The sequence below is a fragment of the Periplaneta americana genome, chromosome 6 (assembly GCF_040183065.1).
Source record: "Periplaneta americana isolate PAMFEO1 chromosome 6, P.americana_PAMFEO1_priV1, whole genome shotgun sequence".
NCBI lineage: Eukaryota > Metazoa > Arthropoda > Insecta > Blattodea > Blattidae > Periplaneta > Periplaneta americana.
Window position 1 is genome coordinate 19022947 of NC_091122.1, and position 20961 is coordinate 19043907.

At 32.3% G+C, this 20961-nt stretch overlaps 1 protein-coding gene across 2 annotated transcripts; it reads left to right on the forward strand.

Moving 5' to 3' along the window:
* The first annotated feature begins 1445 nt into the window (after window positions 1-1445).
* Window positions 1446-20350, forward strand: coro (protein coronin). 2 transcript variants are annotated; one of them, XM_069827696.1, is made up of 9 exons: window positions 1446-1680; window positions 2017-2214; window positions 4811-4965; window positions 10226-10323; window positions 11326-11504; window positions 12153-12374; window positions 14491-14697; window positions 16707-16964; window positions 17703-20350. In XM_069827696.1, the coding sequence occupies exons 2-9, from the start codon at window positions 2017-2019 to the stop codon at window positions 17964-17966; spliced, it is 1581 nt and encodes a 526-aa protein (XP_069683797.1). In that variant the 5' UTR covers window positions 1446-1680; the 3' UTR covers window positions 17967-20350. The 2 variants fall into 2 exon arrangements, with proteins under 2 accessions (XP_069683797.1, XP_069683796.1); XM_069827695.1 differs by lacking the exon at window positions 1446-1680 and adding an exon at window positions 1685-1820.
* The last annotated feature ends 611 nt before the right edge of the window (window positions 20351-20961 follow it).

Sequence of the window (20961 nt, forward strand, 5' to 3'; positions counted from 1 at the left end):
GGCATAATATTACCAACATACGAATATAATGAGTCTGCCTTCATAAATTGTTCAGATTTTCATTCATGGTGTATTGATAATTCTATCCTTGTGGACACTTACCGTAGTGCTATTGAGGAATGTTAAGCTCAATTTAACACAGGGCATTGAGTAGCCAAGAGTAGCTGCTATGCAATTCTTTAAAGATAGAAATTGGTCGGTTATATAGGGTGCATATTTTAATAGCTCATTCCCTGGATAGAGTACAACAAAAAATTCTACCATATTAGTGCCAAATAAATGCTTTTCTCAGAAAAAAAAATCGCTGAATGTTAGTACTGTTTTACTTGATAAATTCTGTCCGTATGATTCTGATTTTTACTCTTATCACTAGAGAAACTGATGAGAATTATTTATCCCTTAGTAGTTTTTAAATATAACGCATTGTTTTCTTGCAGATTAAATAAAAAGATTAAAACGTTTCATTATTTCTTGCCATTAGAAATCTGGCAATCCTGCTGTAGTGACTAATGGACAGAATGTGCTGTATAGACCGAGTTCGTGTATAATAGATAAAATAAGTGAGTGTAATTAAAAGTAAGCAAAGAACATAACATAGTTATCTATACCAGATCACAGGAAGATAACATGCTTTGTTTTGTTCCTAAACTACTCGCACAATATATCTGTACAGTACCACTCCTATATTTTATGAGAACCTTCATCAGACATTTTCAGTTTTTACTGATAGCCTCTTTACAGGATCAGTTATTTACCCTGCCAGTCCTCCACAGCTAAAATCCATTGCATTGTTATTGCTGTCATTATCTTCACCTCTAGATGTCATTTGGAAGGAGAAAGCAGGAGTGGCTTCAACTTTGTAGAACAGTGAACAAAGAAGACTAGATTTTAATGGAGAAAAATTATGTATTTCACAGAACTATTTTAGTATAATAAATCATGAGAGTAACAACAGCTACCGCCTTTAGCACCACTGGATGTCCTCTAGAAAAGGAAAACAAGGAAGGCATTACTTGGTAAAGTAAAGGAATTACGGAAAGTGTGGAAAATTAAGAAAGACTTCAGCTTTTGGTTGAGCAGTTGCTCTAGGTCTTTATAAGTTATACAAGGACACTGCTCGAGAGAAAACATAAAATAATGCAAAAGAAAAAGTCGACTTGAGTCTAAAGGAAAAGGAGAACTGATGCCAGACCTCTGGATTGGTAACCACATTGGTTATTATTGTTGCTATTACTATTGATTTTTTAAATTTATCATCATCATCATCATCATCATCATCACCACCACCACCACCACCACCGCCTCCCCCTAAAGTGTATCAAATATGTGTATTGAGTCATGGGAGACGATAGCATGTATTTCAATAGACTGCCGTAAGGTGGCATAGCAATGGCGGTATTTGTCGTACTAAGTGGGCGTGACCTATTAATAGAGTTCTATACTCCGAGAGATTTAGAAACCATCTTAAGAGGTGGGGTTCTGTGTGAACGAAAATCTTGAAAACCACAAACGTTTAGGCATTTTCTATTATATTTATAGGTATTGTTTGTGATAAAAAATGAATTGTTATGTATAATTTTGTTATAATTAATATATATCCTAGTTTTGTCAAAATTTTTAACGTAAAAATTTCAAGGTACATTACCTAATATGGCGTTGTGACGCTGTTTCCGTTCAAAGGTAAGGACACTTTCCAGGAATTCGATAGGACCGATACTTGCCTTACTTTCTTGGGTTGTGTTGGGTGTATAAATTATTTGTAAATGTTGATTAATAACTTTGTAACATAATTAAAGAATTGTGTGTGTACGGGGGTAAAGGTAAATTTTAGCTGGAAGATTAATTAATTTGACTATAAAATAGTGGTTTAATACATAATTCAATAAGATAATATTTTAGGAGGCCTAACCTCAGCTTTAGTAATTCATGACACTAGGTTAGGTTAGGGTTGACAATAATATTGGCTATACAGCTTGTATTTCTTCGTAACACGAAGTATTGACCCTTATTTTCTAGATGTCATTCAGAGTGGTGCGAAGCAGTAAGTTCAGACATGTGTACGGTTCAGCGTTGAAGCGTGAACAGTGCTATGATAATATAAGGGTTTCAAAATCATCCTGGGATTCAACATTCTGTGCAGTGAATCCCAAATTCCTCGCTATCATCGTTGAATCTGCAGGCGGTGGAGCATTTATTGTGTTACCTCTGAGTAAGGTAGGATATTAATTTGTTTGAAATGAACAGCATGATGTGAAAGGAAATGACCATTATGTAGCGGATGTAGACTACCACATTTCCCCTGAGTGTAAGCATCTAACTTCCTCTAGTATTTATTACGGTACTGGTCATTAAGATAAGCCATATCCTGTTTGTGTGATAAGCCATTACTAAGTTCTCATTTCAAATTATTGCTACCCTTCGTTGGTTGCTTTTTGCTTAGTTACTGCTTATCTTCAATTGTTATGATTTCTGTTGATGTAAATAAATTATTATCTGGGTCTATTCTGCGTTAGAATAGAAATATGCACGCTTTTCGTATGGGTGTCAATATATCGAAAAATTGTAAAGTAAATAGTAATTAGGACGTATTAAAATATGAATTAAAGGGTTGTTCAATTTTGTCACGTTTAATTAATATTACGAAGTGTTTGACAGGTGTCAAATAATGAGTTGTCATGAAAACAGTTGTTCTTTTTTTTTAATTAGTTTGCGTTAAGTTTTAGCGTCGAGTATTTTAAATTATCAGTTTATTTTCACACTTAAATAAAGTGTACATATGTGACATTTACTGTGGCAGTCAGAAGTTGTGATGCTGGTTTGTTAGTTCCATCACCTCAAGGCTGGCCTGAGATATTTTTAGACTTGTCCTCAAAATATCCACACACTGACTAACTGAATGAATCGCTCCTCTTCCTCCTTACTGCTGCTTTCTCACGGAAAATACCACTACAGTAAAGTTATTTTTAAAACTGTGGAATCACTTTGATTCTCTGACCATTGACTCAATATACTGTATTTGTATTCATTGTGTTGTTTTCCCAAGTCAGCTTCTTCATGTCATATCACCAGTCTTCTAAGTTGTTCTTTACATACAAAGAATGACATTTTAAGGTCGCGTGTAATAGATAATAACTAATTTAAATCAGCTTATCTTATATTATCTGTTTAACTGTAGCTTGTCGTTATTAAAATTTAAATAATATTGAGTTACTATTACTTTTTTTTTTTTTTGTTAGAAAATGTATCAAAATATTAAGGGAAGTCCTTATTTTATATATAAGCACATTTTATTAATAGCCTACTTATTTTCGCGGCGGAATTGGAAGAGTAATGAAAGTAGTTTATACTTTAATGGATGAAAAACTATTGAAGTAATTTTATTAATTAAACATGGAGTACCATAGGGATAATTATTGTGGTGCCTTTGCATCTTAAATAGCATTGCAATTCTTAAGGTAATATTTAAACGTGACAAGTACAGTATTCTACATTTTGTGTGAATGATGGAATTACAGGGGTTGTGAAGTTTCCATATTTTAAGAAAATACTGTACAGTAACTGAATTAATATTATTTTTTATCTTCACGTTTGTAACGTGTGCTATCTTGTTAATGAAAGCAGTTGCGTGAGTTGACACCTGTCAAAGGGATTTCTTAATTAGGCTTAATTATCAGCGTTCTGTATTGCAATGTTTATTGATAATTTATGAATGGAATTTACAATATATCAGTTTCAAAGCTGAGTAATGTTAAAATATTACATTTCAGATTAAAGATTATACAGAGATGTTCCTTTATTATAATCTTTCCATCTAATTAACAACTTAAATATTAAATGTTTATTATATTTTTCCTTTCTAATACAATTCCTTTTTTTATTGAAAATTATGGAGGAATTAAGACTTCCTTTTGATAGCAAATTGAATATCATTATTTAAAGAGCACTTCAGAAAAATGAAAATACAAACAAAATTGCATGCTGATCACTTGAATGCATGAAATCAGTTAAGAGTAGACCCTAATATTGATTGATAATTGCCAGAACACTAAAGAAAGTTATATATTCATCAGCTGACCCTTTAGGCCTATTATAGATATGAAAATTTCTTATGCGTAATTAAAAAACCTGTTAATTTCGTATAATGTATTTTTGAAGAAATAGAAGTAGGCCTAATCTGTAGCATAACTTAGTCTGTTCAATTGTTAGTTGAACAAATTGGCACATTGTTGTATAAATTTACTTCAAAGCTTGCAGCTGTGAAAATTGAATATTATCATTGTGCTCTTCTGTCTTAACTTGAAACGTAGTGGCTAATGACATGCATTAACTTCTGGTTATGCTATATTATTATTACTGGTTGACGTTAAATCAGTTGTTAGACAAGTGATTGGAAGGCCGAAAGACCATGAGATTTCAGTATTTTCGTAAACAGAGTTCTTTTGTACTATTTTATCAATTTTTTTTAGAGTTAATTGAAGTTTTCTTTTGTCAGTTTCCTCCAGTTATGAGCAGTCAAGGCCTTCTTGTTATTAGCTTGACAAAGTTTAACTTTGTTTCTGCAGTGGGTACAACTGTGGAATTCATTAACTTCTGTATTAGAATGTTAATTGAAGATGATTAGCAGAGTTTTTTTTGTGTGGATTTACATTTTGATAGAGGCAGTAATAGAACTTTTTTTTTTTCAGCAGGACTCTGTTGGCTTATAAATTACAATGTATTGAGTGTGATACGTTATTAAAGCCTGTGTAGGGTAATGACAATATTTGAACTCCCAAAATTTGTACTTATTAAACGTATTCTTATTGTTTAGGTAGGGAGAATTGCTGCAGACCACCCTCTGGTAGGTGGACATAAAGGACCTGTTCTAGATATAGCTTGGTGTCCACATAATGATAATGTTATAGCTAGTGGATCTGAAGATTGTGTTGTCAAAGTATGGCAGATTCCTGACAGTGGCATTAGCAGGTAAACAAGCTTTGGTCTTAAGATGTTACCTTAAGATATTACTATATGCTTCGGGATTAAAAAATTGTGACAAAGGAAAATATTTTGGAATTAATTGATGGCAATCATCAAAGAAAGGAAATTATGAACACACGGTTTAGCAGATGTCAAATATTGTGGCAAAATAATTTATGTTTTTATTAATAATTTTTCAGGTATTCAAATTAAACTATATTATGATTAACTACAAAATGCTGCAGTTATTATGATTAATAAAGAACATAAAGCTCGGAGTAGACAAAAAAAGTATAAGTAGATCTTCATAAAAGTTGCGTTTTTACTTTCTTGTTACATTAAAATATGAAAAGAAAGTTCAGTATTTAGTTCAGAGAGAAAATTATAGCAAAATTAGTAGTAAGGGAATTATATTGACATCATTGAAAGATAAGAAAATATATCCAGATTGTACATATGCACCTTTGAGTATGATATTACCATTGGCATAGCTCAGGGGTAATGAGCTGAACTCGGGCATGTGTTCGAATCCCGCTTGCTCTGATTACCTGGTTCAGTTCTTTGCAAGGTTTTCCCCATGTGTGAGGTAAATGCCAGGTAATCTCATGGCGAATCTTTGGTCTCATCTAGCTAGGGCCATTCCATTGACACTAGATAACCTCTCAACCGATACAGCTTCATTAAATAATCAGTTAAAGTATAATATTAATGAACAATATGACTCTTTCCTCTGTTATTCCACTTAGGTACTTATTTTTTATTGACTGTCATATTCACAAACTGACAGTTACAGAGAGAAAGAAGGAAATGTGAAAAAGAGAAATGGAATAAAAGATCAACTTATATTGATGTTATGTAAATGTAACTTCAACCTAATAAGTTACATAAATGCACACACACATACTCTTTTCTTCTTCTTCTTGGTTTTTTCAGAGGAGGGCTCAGTAATATAAGTACATTTCATAGATATCTTTTCGTAGATACCTTATCTTGTGAATGAACAACACAGGCACTAGGGTATTCAAACTTCGATAACAAAGGAAGATTCGATTGTAGTTACATCCTCACCTTTAGTTTTGGTCATGGAATCATGCTAAAACGGCCAAGTTGCATTAGCAAAATTTATCACAGCAGTGTGCAAGGGTCATTAAACCATATTATTAATAATAATAAAAATCCGGAGATATTTTGAAAAAAAAAAAAAAGTTAAATCTGGGTACATTTTGGGGACGAATTTTTTGCGGGGACATGTAGGTAGTGTTTTTCAGAAAAAAAAAAAATCAACCTATAAAATATTAATATTACAACGAAAATAAAGTAGCTGATAATGCTTCAAACAGAAATTGAGGGGGAAAACAGTTATCTATTATCACAATAGATATACAATCGCGCTGTTTTGGTTTATTATGTTTAAAATGCTCCCTCTGTGGTGTCATAAAATGTGTTAATTAAAATGTAACTTTTGTTATTCTCAACTTTTTAAACATTACATTGCAATAGTGGAAATCATATTTAGGAGTCAAACTGTTTGCTGGCCATTGACAAGTTTCATGAATCTGCTGTCACTTTACAAACAGAATGTTATTGGTTGGTTTATGTATCTTTCGTCTGACATAGCAGTCTTAAGGCAATAAATAAACATTCTGAATGTAGTTTGAAATACACAGAATACCCTGTTAATATTCATGTGACTCACATCTTTTGTGTGTGTGTGTGTTTTTTTTTTTTCAAAATAACTTATAAACCACCTTACATTCAAACAAATCTGATAGTAATAATCATTTTGCTCTTTATGCGATCTTTATTTACGATAAATATGTAAGAAATGCGATAAATATGTAAGAAATGAAGGGATCATTGCTTTATTTATTAATTCAGATATCGGAAAATTTTTGATGTTATCACACACCAGCATTTTCATTGAAATAATACATTATGTGATGTTGTAAATATGGTAAGAATATAATATAATTGGGAAAATAACAATAAGTTAAAAGGCCCTTACATTGGGCAAAAAGTAAATAAATAAAAATAATATATAATATAATACAATATACCTGTATAGTAAAACTCTTGATTAAATGGTAAATTATCAAAATTATTTTTCTGCAAGTTTTACATTGTTAGCAATACATTACAAGGCACAATACTGTGTTATATTTTTGTTGCATATGAGGGCAATATCGTAATATCAGTAATTAGGGTGATTACATTTTATTTATAACTAGCCGTACCCGTGCGCTCCGCTGCACCCGTTAGAAATAAATATAAAGTAATTACATAATTAAAATAGGACATTTGATCCAGGGAACATTCGTGTTTGATAGAAGGATAAATCGTTTAATAAGTTACTTAATTTAAATTGCATCCAAATAATTAAAATGCGATCATTTTGGTCCAGAGACACTCATTTGGTGCAATGACAATTCCTTTAACATGTTTCTTAATTTTTATTACATGCAACCATAGTTTAATGAAGATTGACATCATTTAGATTTAATGTGGATATTTTATTTTACTTGTTATAGGTTTCCATTGGATTATGGTAATAACTTAATTTTAACCCTTGTTTTCTACGTATTCAGTAAATGGCGCTAGGCCCACTATGGTTTTGAACCCTTCAAATAACTTAAATTATATTACATAATATTACATATTATAATATATTATATCAGAAGTTACTGTAATAACATTATGGCATTATGTCCATCTAGAGAAACTACACTTTCCAATGGTGAAATAATAATTAATTATACAAATCGGTTAATTTAGCTTCCGATATTACTTCATACAAACACAGAAACATTCTCTGTAGGCTATTTTTCATAGCTTTTGATTGTTGCTGTCCAAGGCCCCTTATAGACGAAGTCATTTGTTTTTTAATTCATTACACGGCCTTAGATGGCAGTTATTTTAATTTTAAAACTCATTTATCTCATTAAATATCAGTCCTATAAAAATTTTTCAAGGAATAAAACTTATCGCAAATTATGTTTAAAGAAACTTTTGTTATGTAACATTTTTCACAAAAATCAATAATAAGCGAGATATTTCGATTTATTTAATTCAGGCCCCCTTATAACCCCCCTTTTAAATAATGTATTTTGAATGCCATATAGCCTAAAATCTAAGTTACAACGAACTTAATTTATATTCCAATTTTCATCGGAATCCGTTCAGCCAATATCACGTGAAAAGGTAACAAACATACAGACAGACATACAAACAAAAATTTCAAAAAAGCGATTTTCGGTTTCAGGGTGGTTAATTATTTTTGGAAAATCGAAAATTACCAGAAAAATTTCGGCTACAGATTTATTATTAATATAGATGACGAACTCTCAAATCAATTAACTATTCTGACTTACTGTTCTTGAACAGTCGGTTTAGGCCATGTATGACAGTCTACTTTTAACGTATTTTAAAGTGCACTTTAGATAAAACTGTTAAATGAACTTTCGTTTGTACACCATTCTTCCATTTATACCTCTTATCTTAGCAGTGACACACATTGTCCCTTATCATACTTTCGTCAGACTGGTCTGGCTGTCCTGACAGCCACAATAAACACACAAGTATTTAACGTATTAGCAATTTAAACAAGGCACAGTTTATATTTGATCTGTGGCAGTAATTACTACTTTATGATTCATATTAAAAACTTGTTCTTTAAGACAAAAAAATGGGAGAGAGTTTTTTTTTTATCATATTCCTAGATCATAATATGATATGCATATTATGCTCTGTTGATTTTAAATATAAATTAGCGTCAGTGAATTGAGGACTACGGTATTTATTTCATTAAAGGGAGCAGAATGTTGAAAATCATCAAAGTCGTTATCTTTGTTTCATTTATTTATTCATCCATTCATCCCTCTCCCCCTCCATTTCCGAATTGATTTATGTACATTGGTAACGATTTTTTCTGACTTTTAAAGGGACACTGGGATAAAAAATTATAATATGATTTTTATCTTGAAAGACTTTTTCTTTTAACTCCATTTCAGACCTCAGGTTCATTTTTCGCAAAGTATTACAACTGTTGCTGTGGTAATTCATTCCATTAGGGGCAAAATTACACATTATATTAAAAATAATTTCTCGAAATAGAAATAAATTTATACATACAATAATTTTCAGTAAAACTATATTGGGAACTACACAGACGAATGATTTCTATCCAAGTGTCTGGGCATTAAATTAAATAATTTTCAGTAAATATTTCGCAAGGAAAAGCTGTTTAATTCGACTTCTGATACAAGCTAAATATGCAAATTTTGGCGGAACAGTGCATGCATTATTATCTCATGAGACGTGTGGAACTGGCTTTTTGAAAATAACAGATGATTGATGTCTGGTTTCTGTTCACTGATGCTGAGAAGCAAGACATCTTGAAGATCTATGTGATTCAAGCTCGATCTCAAAATTGTAATTTTTTAAAATATCATGTTCACATACAGTTTATATGTTGATGAAAACATGGAGGTCATGCATTGGCCTTGGTGAAGATGGATATTTTTCATCTGGTATTACTATATAAAATTTTATCAGATCTTTAGGATCGAAGACTCAATGAAAGTTCACAAGCCACTGTTTTAACAACTGAGTGTTATTACTTACTGGAAAGAGAGATTGTAAAATTATGCATCATATTCCTTTGATTGAAGACAACTAAAAACTCCGTCAGTTAGCTTCTTCTCACCAAAGAAAGTTCGGTTTAATTCATTGGAAATTTTGTAAGAATAATTGTGGACAAAGTCGCATTGAAATAGGATATCTCACTACCTTAGTTTCTCTTAATTTTATGAAATTATCATTGCTTCTTTGTTGCATTGTCATTAAAAGTCTGTGTCGTAGAAAGATGTTTTGTAAAGTACTATTTAAGTTTTCCAGATTAGAAATCAATATGAATATCATGCTTTGCTTTAGAAAAAACAATGATAACCATGTGTATTTGAGATGTGGATTGATTCTTGTGTAATTAAGAACAATAAATTGGACTTATTCTTTTGTCTATTAATAACTTAACGAAAGGAATACACTATAAATAAAACGAGAAACAAGGATTACGAAACATATCGCTGCAAGTCAAGAACTCTCTATTGTGTAAGATTATTTTGGTGTAGTCTAATTTTGTGCTTGAATATTTTGACCAATAAAATTGTATAAACGTGAAAAGTGCAGAAGAAAGTATTTATTGTAAGAAATGTTGAAGAAATCGAAGTGATATTACATAATGTACTTATTTTTCATTCTGTGATTACAGAACATTAACGGAACCAGTGGTGGATTTGTTGTATCATCAGCGACGAGTGGGTCTTGTTCTTTGGCACCCTACAGCACAAAATGTGCTCCTCACTGCTGGTGAGTTCCTTCAGAAAATAATGATATGTTATTATTTTCTGTTCACTAATAAATTTACGTTTCAATTTATACTTGAAGTATATTGTCACTTAATACAAAGTGACATGAAATATTTAAGGTATTTATAGATCTTGGGAAAAGATAGTTTTGATTAAATGATGAAACATTTTAAAAAAATCATCCGTCCTCTAATGAGATTGACCACAAGGATTCAGAGAAATGTCCAAGTTTTTAAAATCATGAAGGCAGTTAATGAGGTGAATACAAAAAAAAATGGCAATTGTCAATATTTAAACATTGACCTATTCAAAATTATTTAAAATAGATGAAATGGTAGAATCTGTAGCAAGTTCTTCAAAAAGCTGATAGAGATTTTAATAATAGTAAAATAATTGAAACCTAAAGATTTCAATATGTCATAGGGTACTTTGACAGAGCCTCATGCACCAAAAAGAATGCTTTGAACATTCCATTTGGTGGTTATATATCTGACTGAAATATGGAGTGTAAGATTTATAAATCAACTGCTTTTCAATGTCAATAACGTGGAGCTGCATTGCACCTCTCCTGAACCAGATGGTGAGATTTTGCCTATTTCTTTGCTCAAATTTTGAAGAAACAAAGTGTATAAATATTACTGTGCGTTATTGTGCTTTAGGTGGAAATAATTTGCACTTTTGTAAGTGGAATCATATTGTTCAATACTACCGAAACTTAATTGCTCTGTTTTTCATTGTTCAGTTTTTGTGTATCGTCTTATTTTAAAAAGAAAAGCATACACTAAAATAATTTCAGACATTTTCACATATCATTTTGATTCTAATTAAATACTAATATCTGAACTTAAGGAACTTAGAAATATGTGGAGTAACTTTTATATTATATTATTACTCTATATAGCTTCCAAACATTCCTCATATTATTCAGATACACGTCGAATTAAAGAAAAGCAACGTCCAATATTTGAATAAAATATCATTAATGTTAAATGTCTGATTTCAGGCTCAGATAATCAAGTTGCAGTATGGAATGTGGGGACAGGAGAGGTTTTAGTACATATTGACTGTCATCCAGATATAGTGTACAGTGCATCATGGAATTGGGATGGCTCTCAACTTCTTACAACGTGTAAAGACAAGAAGATGAGACTAATTGATCCACGCACAGGCACAGTGCAGGAGGTAAATAATTTACTATTGAAGAAGAATATGATTTGAATACAAAAGAATATAAAGATAGTTGGTCAAACATGAGTTATTCTTTTTTTACCTGAGACCTGGGTTCAAATTCTGGTGAGTTCAAGTGGAATTTATGGTAGACAGGATTGTATAAGGTTATTTCTTTTTCTCTGCTAGCATTAATCATTTCTCCTTTTATTATCATCATGAAACTTGTCTAATGTAAATGCCCACGAACAATGTTTATGATAGAAAAGTGATCACAGTTTTGTCATGTTACTCTAGATGGAGTCATTGGGCTGATTACTTGGTTGGGATTTTCCCCAAACATAAGATAGGTAATTACATGGCGAGTTCTCAATCTCTTCTCGTGCCAAATATCATCTCACTGTCACCAATTTCATTGATGCTAAATAACCTAATAGTTGATACAGTATCGTTAAATAACCAACTAAAAAAATCTATTAAAAATTCAGAGTTGAGAGTTGTAAGACAATTTTCTTGTTACATGATTGAAATACATTGATTTTAATTGCGAAAAGTAATTTTATAACATGTTCTGGAAAATATAATATTACTGATATAGAAAAATTTGCAATATTGTAATAATGATTATTGCTAATTATAGCATTATTTTCCTTTGATCGACAGGAAGCAGTGTGTCATGAGGGATCAAAAGCCACAAGAGCCATTTTCCTTAAAAGTGGTCTCATCTTCACAACAGGTTTTAGTAAAATGTCTGAAAGGCAGTATTCCCTCCGAGCACCAGAACATCTTTCAGAGCCCATAGTCATGGTAGAACTAGACACAAGTAATGGAGTCATGTTCCCACTTTATGACCCTGACACAAACCTGGTCTATCTCTGCGGCAAGGTGAGTGAGTGTGCATTTTCAGAGATGGCTCAAACATAAGATAAACAGGGCAGTCATCTAGCATGCCAGATAAATAATGACATTAGTTCTGCTTTTAATTGTTGCTGAAATAAAATTAACAGCTCCTAGAATGGAGATACACCAGCTGAATTGGCTAACCAAGTTCAGTACAAATATTCTTAGTGATATTCCTACATTTTTTGTGACTTACTTCGACGTTTGTTTATACAATACTATAGTGGCCTAATTTCTTAAGAAGTACAACTTTATACAGCATATGAGTATGCATAATTTGGATTGAAATATGCGAATAGTTCTTTGACATAGTTATCACTATCAGTTTGAATGTTTACCATTTTGTACAGTTAAAAAAAATAATTTAACTCTCTAAATGTTATGTGTATCATTAGGCTCTCACGAAAATGTATGAAGTAACCTCAGCTGTACTGATATACGGACTTCAACTTGTCTGCTATACCAGCCAGTCATATTATCCTTAACCACTCTATAAAATAGGTTCAACTTTCATTTACGTTTGGAAAATAGTGTGGTTGAAATAACAGAAAGACTTTTAAAATCCGTTATCTTGTTCAAGTTGTCAACCAGATGGCATTAAGAGAATGCTCAGTCATTTTTTATTTATTGTACTATGTGTAGTTCCTGCTTCAGCATAAAAAAAAACATCTTGTTGATTTATGTTTGTAAGCTATTTATAATTTAAGATAAAATATATCTTACTAATGTGATAGGTGCTATTAAGTTAACAAATTTATGTTTTATGTTTCACTAAGACAGTACTTATATTTTGTAGTCTTAAACAAAATGAAGTGTAAATTGATTAAGGGGAGGGAGGGTATTTTTTGCGAAAAATGACTCCACAATTTCTTATTTGTTCAGCATGTTTCAGTGCTCTGCAGCCCTTAGAAGCATGAAACTTATGTCATATTTAAATGGCTGCACTCTTGAATATCAATTCCATGCATATTTTACAAGCTCTTTTCTGACACTTTTTTTTCAGCACATTTGAAAGAGTAAAAGTTGTAACAATTTTGATGCAAAAACATGAAATTTTTACTGCATGTTCTATGTACTAAGATTAACAAAAACACAGCATTCTTTTGATAAACTAAATACTTTCAAAATTAAAAAAATAAAACATATTTAGTGGACACTAAATGTTTAAATTTTGAAGTTGCATACTGTGTATATATATAATTTTTTTCTCCATTTATGGATATAAATTTAAAATTCTGGATACTTAGCTCTTATCTAACAATATCAGAGAAAATGAGTCATGCATGAAACTTAAATTCTGTAAGAGATTTTTGAAAATATGCTATTTTTAATTTGAATAACTCAAAAAACCATTCATCTGATCATAATGAAACTTAAGAGTATAAGCATGAATACTTATAGGAAGGGAATGAAGTGTAAACATATAAAGTCTCTAACTTAACAATTGTAGAAAATAGAAATTTCACCCATCATCCCCATGAAAGTAGATGTAACAAAATTATTGTGTCCAACGTGTACTAGTAGACACACATGACTGTGTAATCTTGGTTGAATATGTGTGGATGTACGTGGGCGCTTGCATATGCTTGCCTGAAACTACCTTGATCATAAAAGTTGTAGGCTTGTGTAAATTTCATAATATGTGTGCGTGCATATGAAAAGGGACCACTTGGCAGCTTCTAGTTTCAGATATAGACAGTGGCAGCTTCTATTTTCAGATATAGACAGTGATTTGAATGTGAATCCAGTTGATCCAGGACTTCAGTATTTATACTTAGGATGTGATCATACCAAAGGCATAAAAAAAATTCACTAGTTTGAATTCTCTCTCTCTCTCTCTTTTTTTTTTTTTTTTTTTTTTTTTTTTTTTTTTTTTTTTTTTTGGATTATATCTGAAACTACAAGCCGCCAAGTGGTTCCTTTTCGTATGCATGAACACATATGAATGTATTCCAGAACAAAACCATTAGTAAATTGAATTTGTTCATTTTCAAATAAAACTGATTGATTCTGTGTACATGCATGCATTTTGTTGGTGATTATAATAATTTTAATTATTCACTGCCATAAATTATAATATATAAACATCTTGTCTTTTCAGGGTGACAGTGTTATTCGTTATTTTGAAATAACAGCAGAGCCACCATTTGTGCACTATATCAACACGTTCCAAACACCAGATCCTCAACGAGGCATTGGTATGATGCCAAAAAGAGGATGTGATGTTAACAGCTGCGAAATCACGCGCTTTTATAGGCTGAATAATTCTGGTTTATGTCAGGTTATTACAATGACTGTGCCAAGGAAGGTATGTAAATTGGCTTTCTTTCATTTTTATATTTATAAAAAAAAAAAACAAATGGAACAATGATAAATATTATGTCTCTACTTGTATGACATCTGAAAATGAGACACATAATTTTTAACATTTCATACGAATTTTCACATACTTCAGTTTAGAGATGGAAGAAAGTTGTCAAACACACATTTCTTACATGCAAGATACTCATACTCGTTTCTATTGTAGCTTGTTCTTCCTTTATAAAAACACAAGTGGACATTATCTTTTACTGTAAACAAACACAAAGAAAGTTTGCTTTTATAAGGTGGTATTTTATTGGAAACTTACCAGATATTTGTATGGATATTTTGTAGTGTTTTGAAGATTACATGTCATAATAGTGGATACACTAACAAGTTCACTCTTTTGTACATATAACGAAGTGTGACGACCATTTCCTCAAATTTGCACTAATTCATTTAGCAGTATACAAGGATAGGAGATAGAAATTTATGATATAATGCCAATGTATTAGGAAGTAATAATTGAGTATATTGAATCGGTCACTGTAAAAGGCACCAAGTCAGTTTTGACGACGTGGACATTTTGATGGATTTCATAGTTTTTTATGCTTTTAATAGAGAATGAAACAAACCAGTTATATTCTATGAGTGATGCTTAAGCACAACACAAAGATATAACTTAACAATTATTACGCAATTAGAACAGTTTTCCTTTCAACAATGACTGATATACTCGTATAGGTCATTCATTATCTTGTGAAACCAAACTCATAAGTGTGCCATAGCTCACAGTAAGAACCTTGTGGTGGGGGTAAGTGAAGTAGTAGAAGCGTAGCAAGGGAGGGAAGCTTCTCAGTTCACTTTCTTCTTCCCCTGACGCACAGGTAAGTTTCACAAGATAATGAATGGCTTATACCATATTTACTCAAGTAATTTTTCCCGTCGTAATCTCGCCCTCCCCCAAGATTTTTAGGATGTATTTTTCCGAATTTGATTTTCCTTGTGTAATTTCTCCCCTTACATTAAAAAAAACTGGACATTTCTTTTCACTTTAAGAGCATCCTTCACGAAGATTCCAAGTATTTTAAAAATAAGCATGAAAACCCAACGTCATTATCCATCCCTTTTACTGTAAAAATGCCGATGATTCCACTGACAAGATGACCTGTATAGGCTACTGGCATTAGAATTGACACAGAAAGTAAAAAAAAAGGAAATCCATAATTACTCAGATCATATATATATTTATTGCAGTTATTTAGTATTAAAGATTAATTTGATTAGTACGTGAAACCTTCAGTGTTATTTATGACCAGTTTATTCCTTATATTTTGTTTTGTAGTCACTGCATAATTCCTCTATTTTTCGCCTCTGAATTTTGAGAAAAAAGGGGAGAAATTACGCAAATAACATGGTGTGTGTGTGTTTTTTCCCTCTGTATATACATCTGTATACGCATTTTATCCTATTACTTCCTGGCCTAGTTGCCTCAAGAGTGATGTTTTGTTGGTGTCACTTTTGGGGTCCAGATCTGTCTTTGGACAGTTGACTAACATACAGATGTACACATGTGGATAGAATGAACAGTCTTAGATGGCAATAGTTTGATTTACTCCTTGTTCAGCAGAAACTGATCTTACTCCTTTTGATTTTGCTGAAAATTAATACCAAGTGTTTTTCGTCCATTTCTGTTAATTATCCTTCTCATTATCATGTCAGGCTTATACATACAATGAAGAAAGAATGACTGTTTGTAATTCCATTTGCCATTGAATCCCGAATTCACAGGTTCAAAGCCAGCATTGAATTCTTGGGATGGAAGTAAATCTACTGATATCTTGTCGTAGATTTACTGCACGTAAAAGAATCCTGTCCCTAATAGAGGGCTCCAGGTAGAATTTTGCCTGTCATTTCTTGTCCACGAATTTTGATGGTTAATAATCTCTGAAGTTGAAAGTATAGTTGAATGAAGCTGCTGCTATTACTACTACTAACATTTTATTAATTGTTTAGTCAGAGCTTTTCCAAGAAGATTTATACCCCGATACTGCTGGGGACCAAGCAGCCACTTCTGCAGAAGAATGGATAGCAGGAAAGGATGCAGAACCACTTCTCATATCATTACGTGAAGGATATGTCCCATCTACTCAGAAGTCTGATCTGAAAGTGAGCCGCCGTTCCAATGTACTCGACAAAATGCCTCCCAAGGGCTCAAGAGGTGGTTCAGGGGGCACAGGAGTATCTGGAGGTGGTGCAACAGTCCAGTTACCTGTAAGTTCTAATGGTATCTTATTAAAACTTGATTTATATTGATTCACTATTTCTCAAGTGTTACAACTGTTCAAAAATGGTAGAAAATGCTACTTTCAGCCGATTTTTCCCCTCCCCCTCCAAAGTATGTTTGGGTTTTCTCATTTCGCAGTATATGTTTCATTCTTCCAAACTCATAATTTGTGGATATTGTCTTCAGACAGTTCACTAAACAACAAGAAATAATTGCTACTTGTTACCATATAGAGATATGTTTAGCCATACTTCACATTCATTATATTTGTCTATTTTTTCTAACACTGCATATACTGGTGTGTGTAGCTATTAGCGTATGTCTTTTTTTGTTGTGACGAATCCTATTCTGAGATTCGGACTTCCCTTAGGTCGGATTCTAAGAAAGACTATTGCATTCTTTTTTAATCAGCGTCATCACTAATAGCCATGAGCATTAAATTATTCGACATTGTATAGTTAAAATCAATTTAAACCCTTTTTCCTACCCAAAATGTTCGTGCCAATGCAGTATTTTATTGAAAACTTATGATAACAGTATTTCTGTAGTCAGCGCAGTATGGGAAATTAGCAAGTATCTAACTATACCACCAGGTAAATTCTTTTAGCTTACTATTGGAGGAATGGTACAGTAATTCTGTCTTCTTTAATTGTAAAATGCTTTAAATATATTGCATATATTATACACTATATTGAAATGCTAATAAATTCACTATTTTATTACAGGATAAATTTTTAGAGGAGTTCCATGAAGAAATCAGGAAGCTTAAAGCTGTGATTGTAAAACATGAAACACGAATCCGAGCACTTGAAGCTCGCTTGAGTGCAGCACCAGCTGCAGGACACACTGGAGGAGAGGAAGAAGGAAGAGTAGGAGATGGTCTTGGAGTAGGCCAACCACCCCGGGGGTCATCTTCAGAGTCCCTCAACAATACCCACACCTCTCCTCCCGTAGCTCTTTCCCAAGAACTTGCTCCAGATGAAGTTTAATGTCAACCGTCCTTCAACATGACTGTCAGAAATCAGATACCTCGATTGAATCTGACCTGTTATGGCAATATCCAGGCACTTTAGGCAGAGAAAGAGGATAATTGAATATCTGAGACAAGTGAATAATAAGCCAGAAAGATATTCAAATGTCTTTTTCCGCTACCAAAATTCCTGGTTCTTTACAGCGTTAATGGTGGCTGTGCCAAGACGAACATTTTCTCTGTATGCTTTTATCAGAGAAAATTGTTCCATATTTCTCAGACTTAACTTGGAGGTGCTAAACGTGCATCTTTATTTTGCTCACTTCCGTGTTGTTGCTAAACTCGGAAATTGTTCAGCGCTGCTCTTATTGTATGTAGTGTTCAAATCAACTGTGACTAAGGGCTTCCCAGTATGATAGTTTGTGTTCTGTTAAAATCAACAACGGGATACCTCAAAATATCTAATTCTCACCTGCGCATTTTGTAGTGTAAATAGTATATACCCATAGAGTGATGACAATTTACAGAATTGCGAGATTTCCTCTTGACTTCTAATATTCAGTTGAATGTAAGAATAAGAAACTAGATTATGGCTGGGTCATTCTGACTTTTTATAATATATTGCACAAGTTTATACTATTACAAACTTGTTATACATTACAGATTTGGTGATTTACTACAAGAATTTTTTTTTATATATATATTTTGACTTGTGCTATTTTCCTTTCTTCTTAAATTTTTAATTACTTTACACTGGCCAGTAAAGCTTGTTGCTACAGGTAGTGATGGTTTAAGTTACAGTATTATAGCCATACATTTTTGTAGTTTATTTTAGAAGGTAGTCCAGTCTACCTTTCATTGAAGTAACAGTTAACTTTAAGAAACTGTCATCACTTTTTAAAATCAAATACAGGCAAGAGAGGCCCTAAGGTTCTCATAGTTGATATGATCAGTTCAGCAACAGCAGCATAGTTCATCTGCTGTTTTGTCATCACATTTTGTTTTCAACTTTCCACAAAGGATTCATGGTGTTTGAGAGACCAGCCTTCCAACCTTCAGGAAAGGAAATGGATTACTATGTAGCAAAGTCTAACTCCTCCAATTGTTAAGTACCTAATAGGCTCCAGAAAGCATGGTTTGTGTATGTCATTTAAATTTATAAATTCAATTACCTTTTCAAATTACCTCATCTTCTGAAAAATATGATTATTAAATAACGGAACTGATAGTGTAACAATACTTTGTGGATAATAGTATTAAAATCTGACTTTTGATTCCAATCCTGCACCGTTGCATATTGGTCTGGCATTTTCAGATTTTCTGGCAGTGCTTCAACTGCTCTTCGGTGTCCCCCTCCCCCATTTTTCCTTTTCAAACTATTACACCAGTTCAATAGTTCACTTTTTCAAATTTCAGTTCTAAGAGAAACCTCATAGTCATATAAAGTGGACGCTTGCTTCATGACATTGATGCCTTTCGCAAGTAGAAACTTTTTACAGAAAAGGTATTGTGGACTGGTGAATTTGCTTACTACAAAATCAACATTTCTTTAAGATCTGATATTCTTTGCTCTTCTAAAAGTAATTCAGGCAAAGTCACAATTTTGATATCGAATTGACATTGCTTTCAGTTTCGACTTGCTCTTTCACTTTTGGGGTTGCATTGTCTTCCAATACACATATTATATTTCCATCGTAATCTAGTGAAAGATCTATGTCTAGTCAAATGTAATATCTTACAACAACTTTACCTGTTTTTAATGTTCACAAAATGCCTGAACAAATTTGTACGTGAATTTCTTTTGCTCTTATGTGAGAACTTTGGGAACAATTTGGGCACCATCCTTTCCAATGTTCATTTCTTCACATAAAATATTTCAATCTATGTTACACTGTTCATTATCATTCTGGTACTCTAACATCTGTCGTTCCAAATGAGTTCTGTAACACTTTCAGTGTGCTCAGACACTCAGGGCCTTCATCATTTGAACCTTTCCAGTCTTCAGTAAAAACTTGTGATATTAAAACATAAATATGACGTATAATGTTCCACATACACTTCTTTTAACAATTGAAGAGCTTCAGCCGGACTGACAAAATTGAGACTGACAAACTTTTCAGTATTTTAATTGAACACTATTTCAGCTCTGAAATTTACAGGACAGAGTTCACAGTGCAAGGTTAAATAGTCTTTTCCTGTATTCGTTTGGTGCTTGTAAGTTCCATTATTCAATAGTCATACTTCATATAAGACTATCTAAGTATTGTGGGAAATGCTTCAGTCTTGACCATGAAGAGTACTTTATAACCAACTGTGGTTACATAAAAGTTTGCTGTAAAATATAATTTATTAAATAATTAAGAACTCTTATGTCATTTTCAAAAAAAAAAAAAAAACTGAAAATTGACATTCATTTCTCATGCTTCCAAGGGGCATATCATAAAATCGTTTTGACTTCAAATATTTCATTATTGTGAGAAACTTATTGCTGATGATATTTTTATACACGAGATGCCTTCATTGTTATATTATTGAACCTGTTGGAAAGATGCTATATTGTATGGATTCCTGTGGAAGGAATAATTGTATCCATTGTGGCTGCATCAGCACTGTTGTAATGTACATATTAAAGCAATGCTACAATGTTATTGTTATTTAGTGAGCAACTACATATAAATTTAACAAAGCCAGAATTTATTGTAAGTCTGTTGTGTCAAAGACATGCAATGACTTGATCCTTTGTGATGTAATTAATTGCGATCTCGTTTTTAATACATCAAGCTGATTGATGGCTTGATTTTCTGTGCGCATTTTATAAATATATTATAAAAAGAACGTTGCTTTCTGATAAAAACGAATAGTTTCACAGAGGTGTTATGCTAGGTTTTACAAATCAGCTGCCTAGCATAGTAGAATATTTCTACAGCTAGAGCATTTTCAGAATCCTAACTTGTATATTATTTTCAGTGTTAAATAGCAAGAAATCCGTTTGTACTGTGTAAGTACTCTGGCAG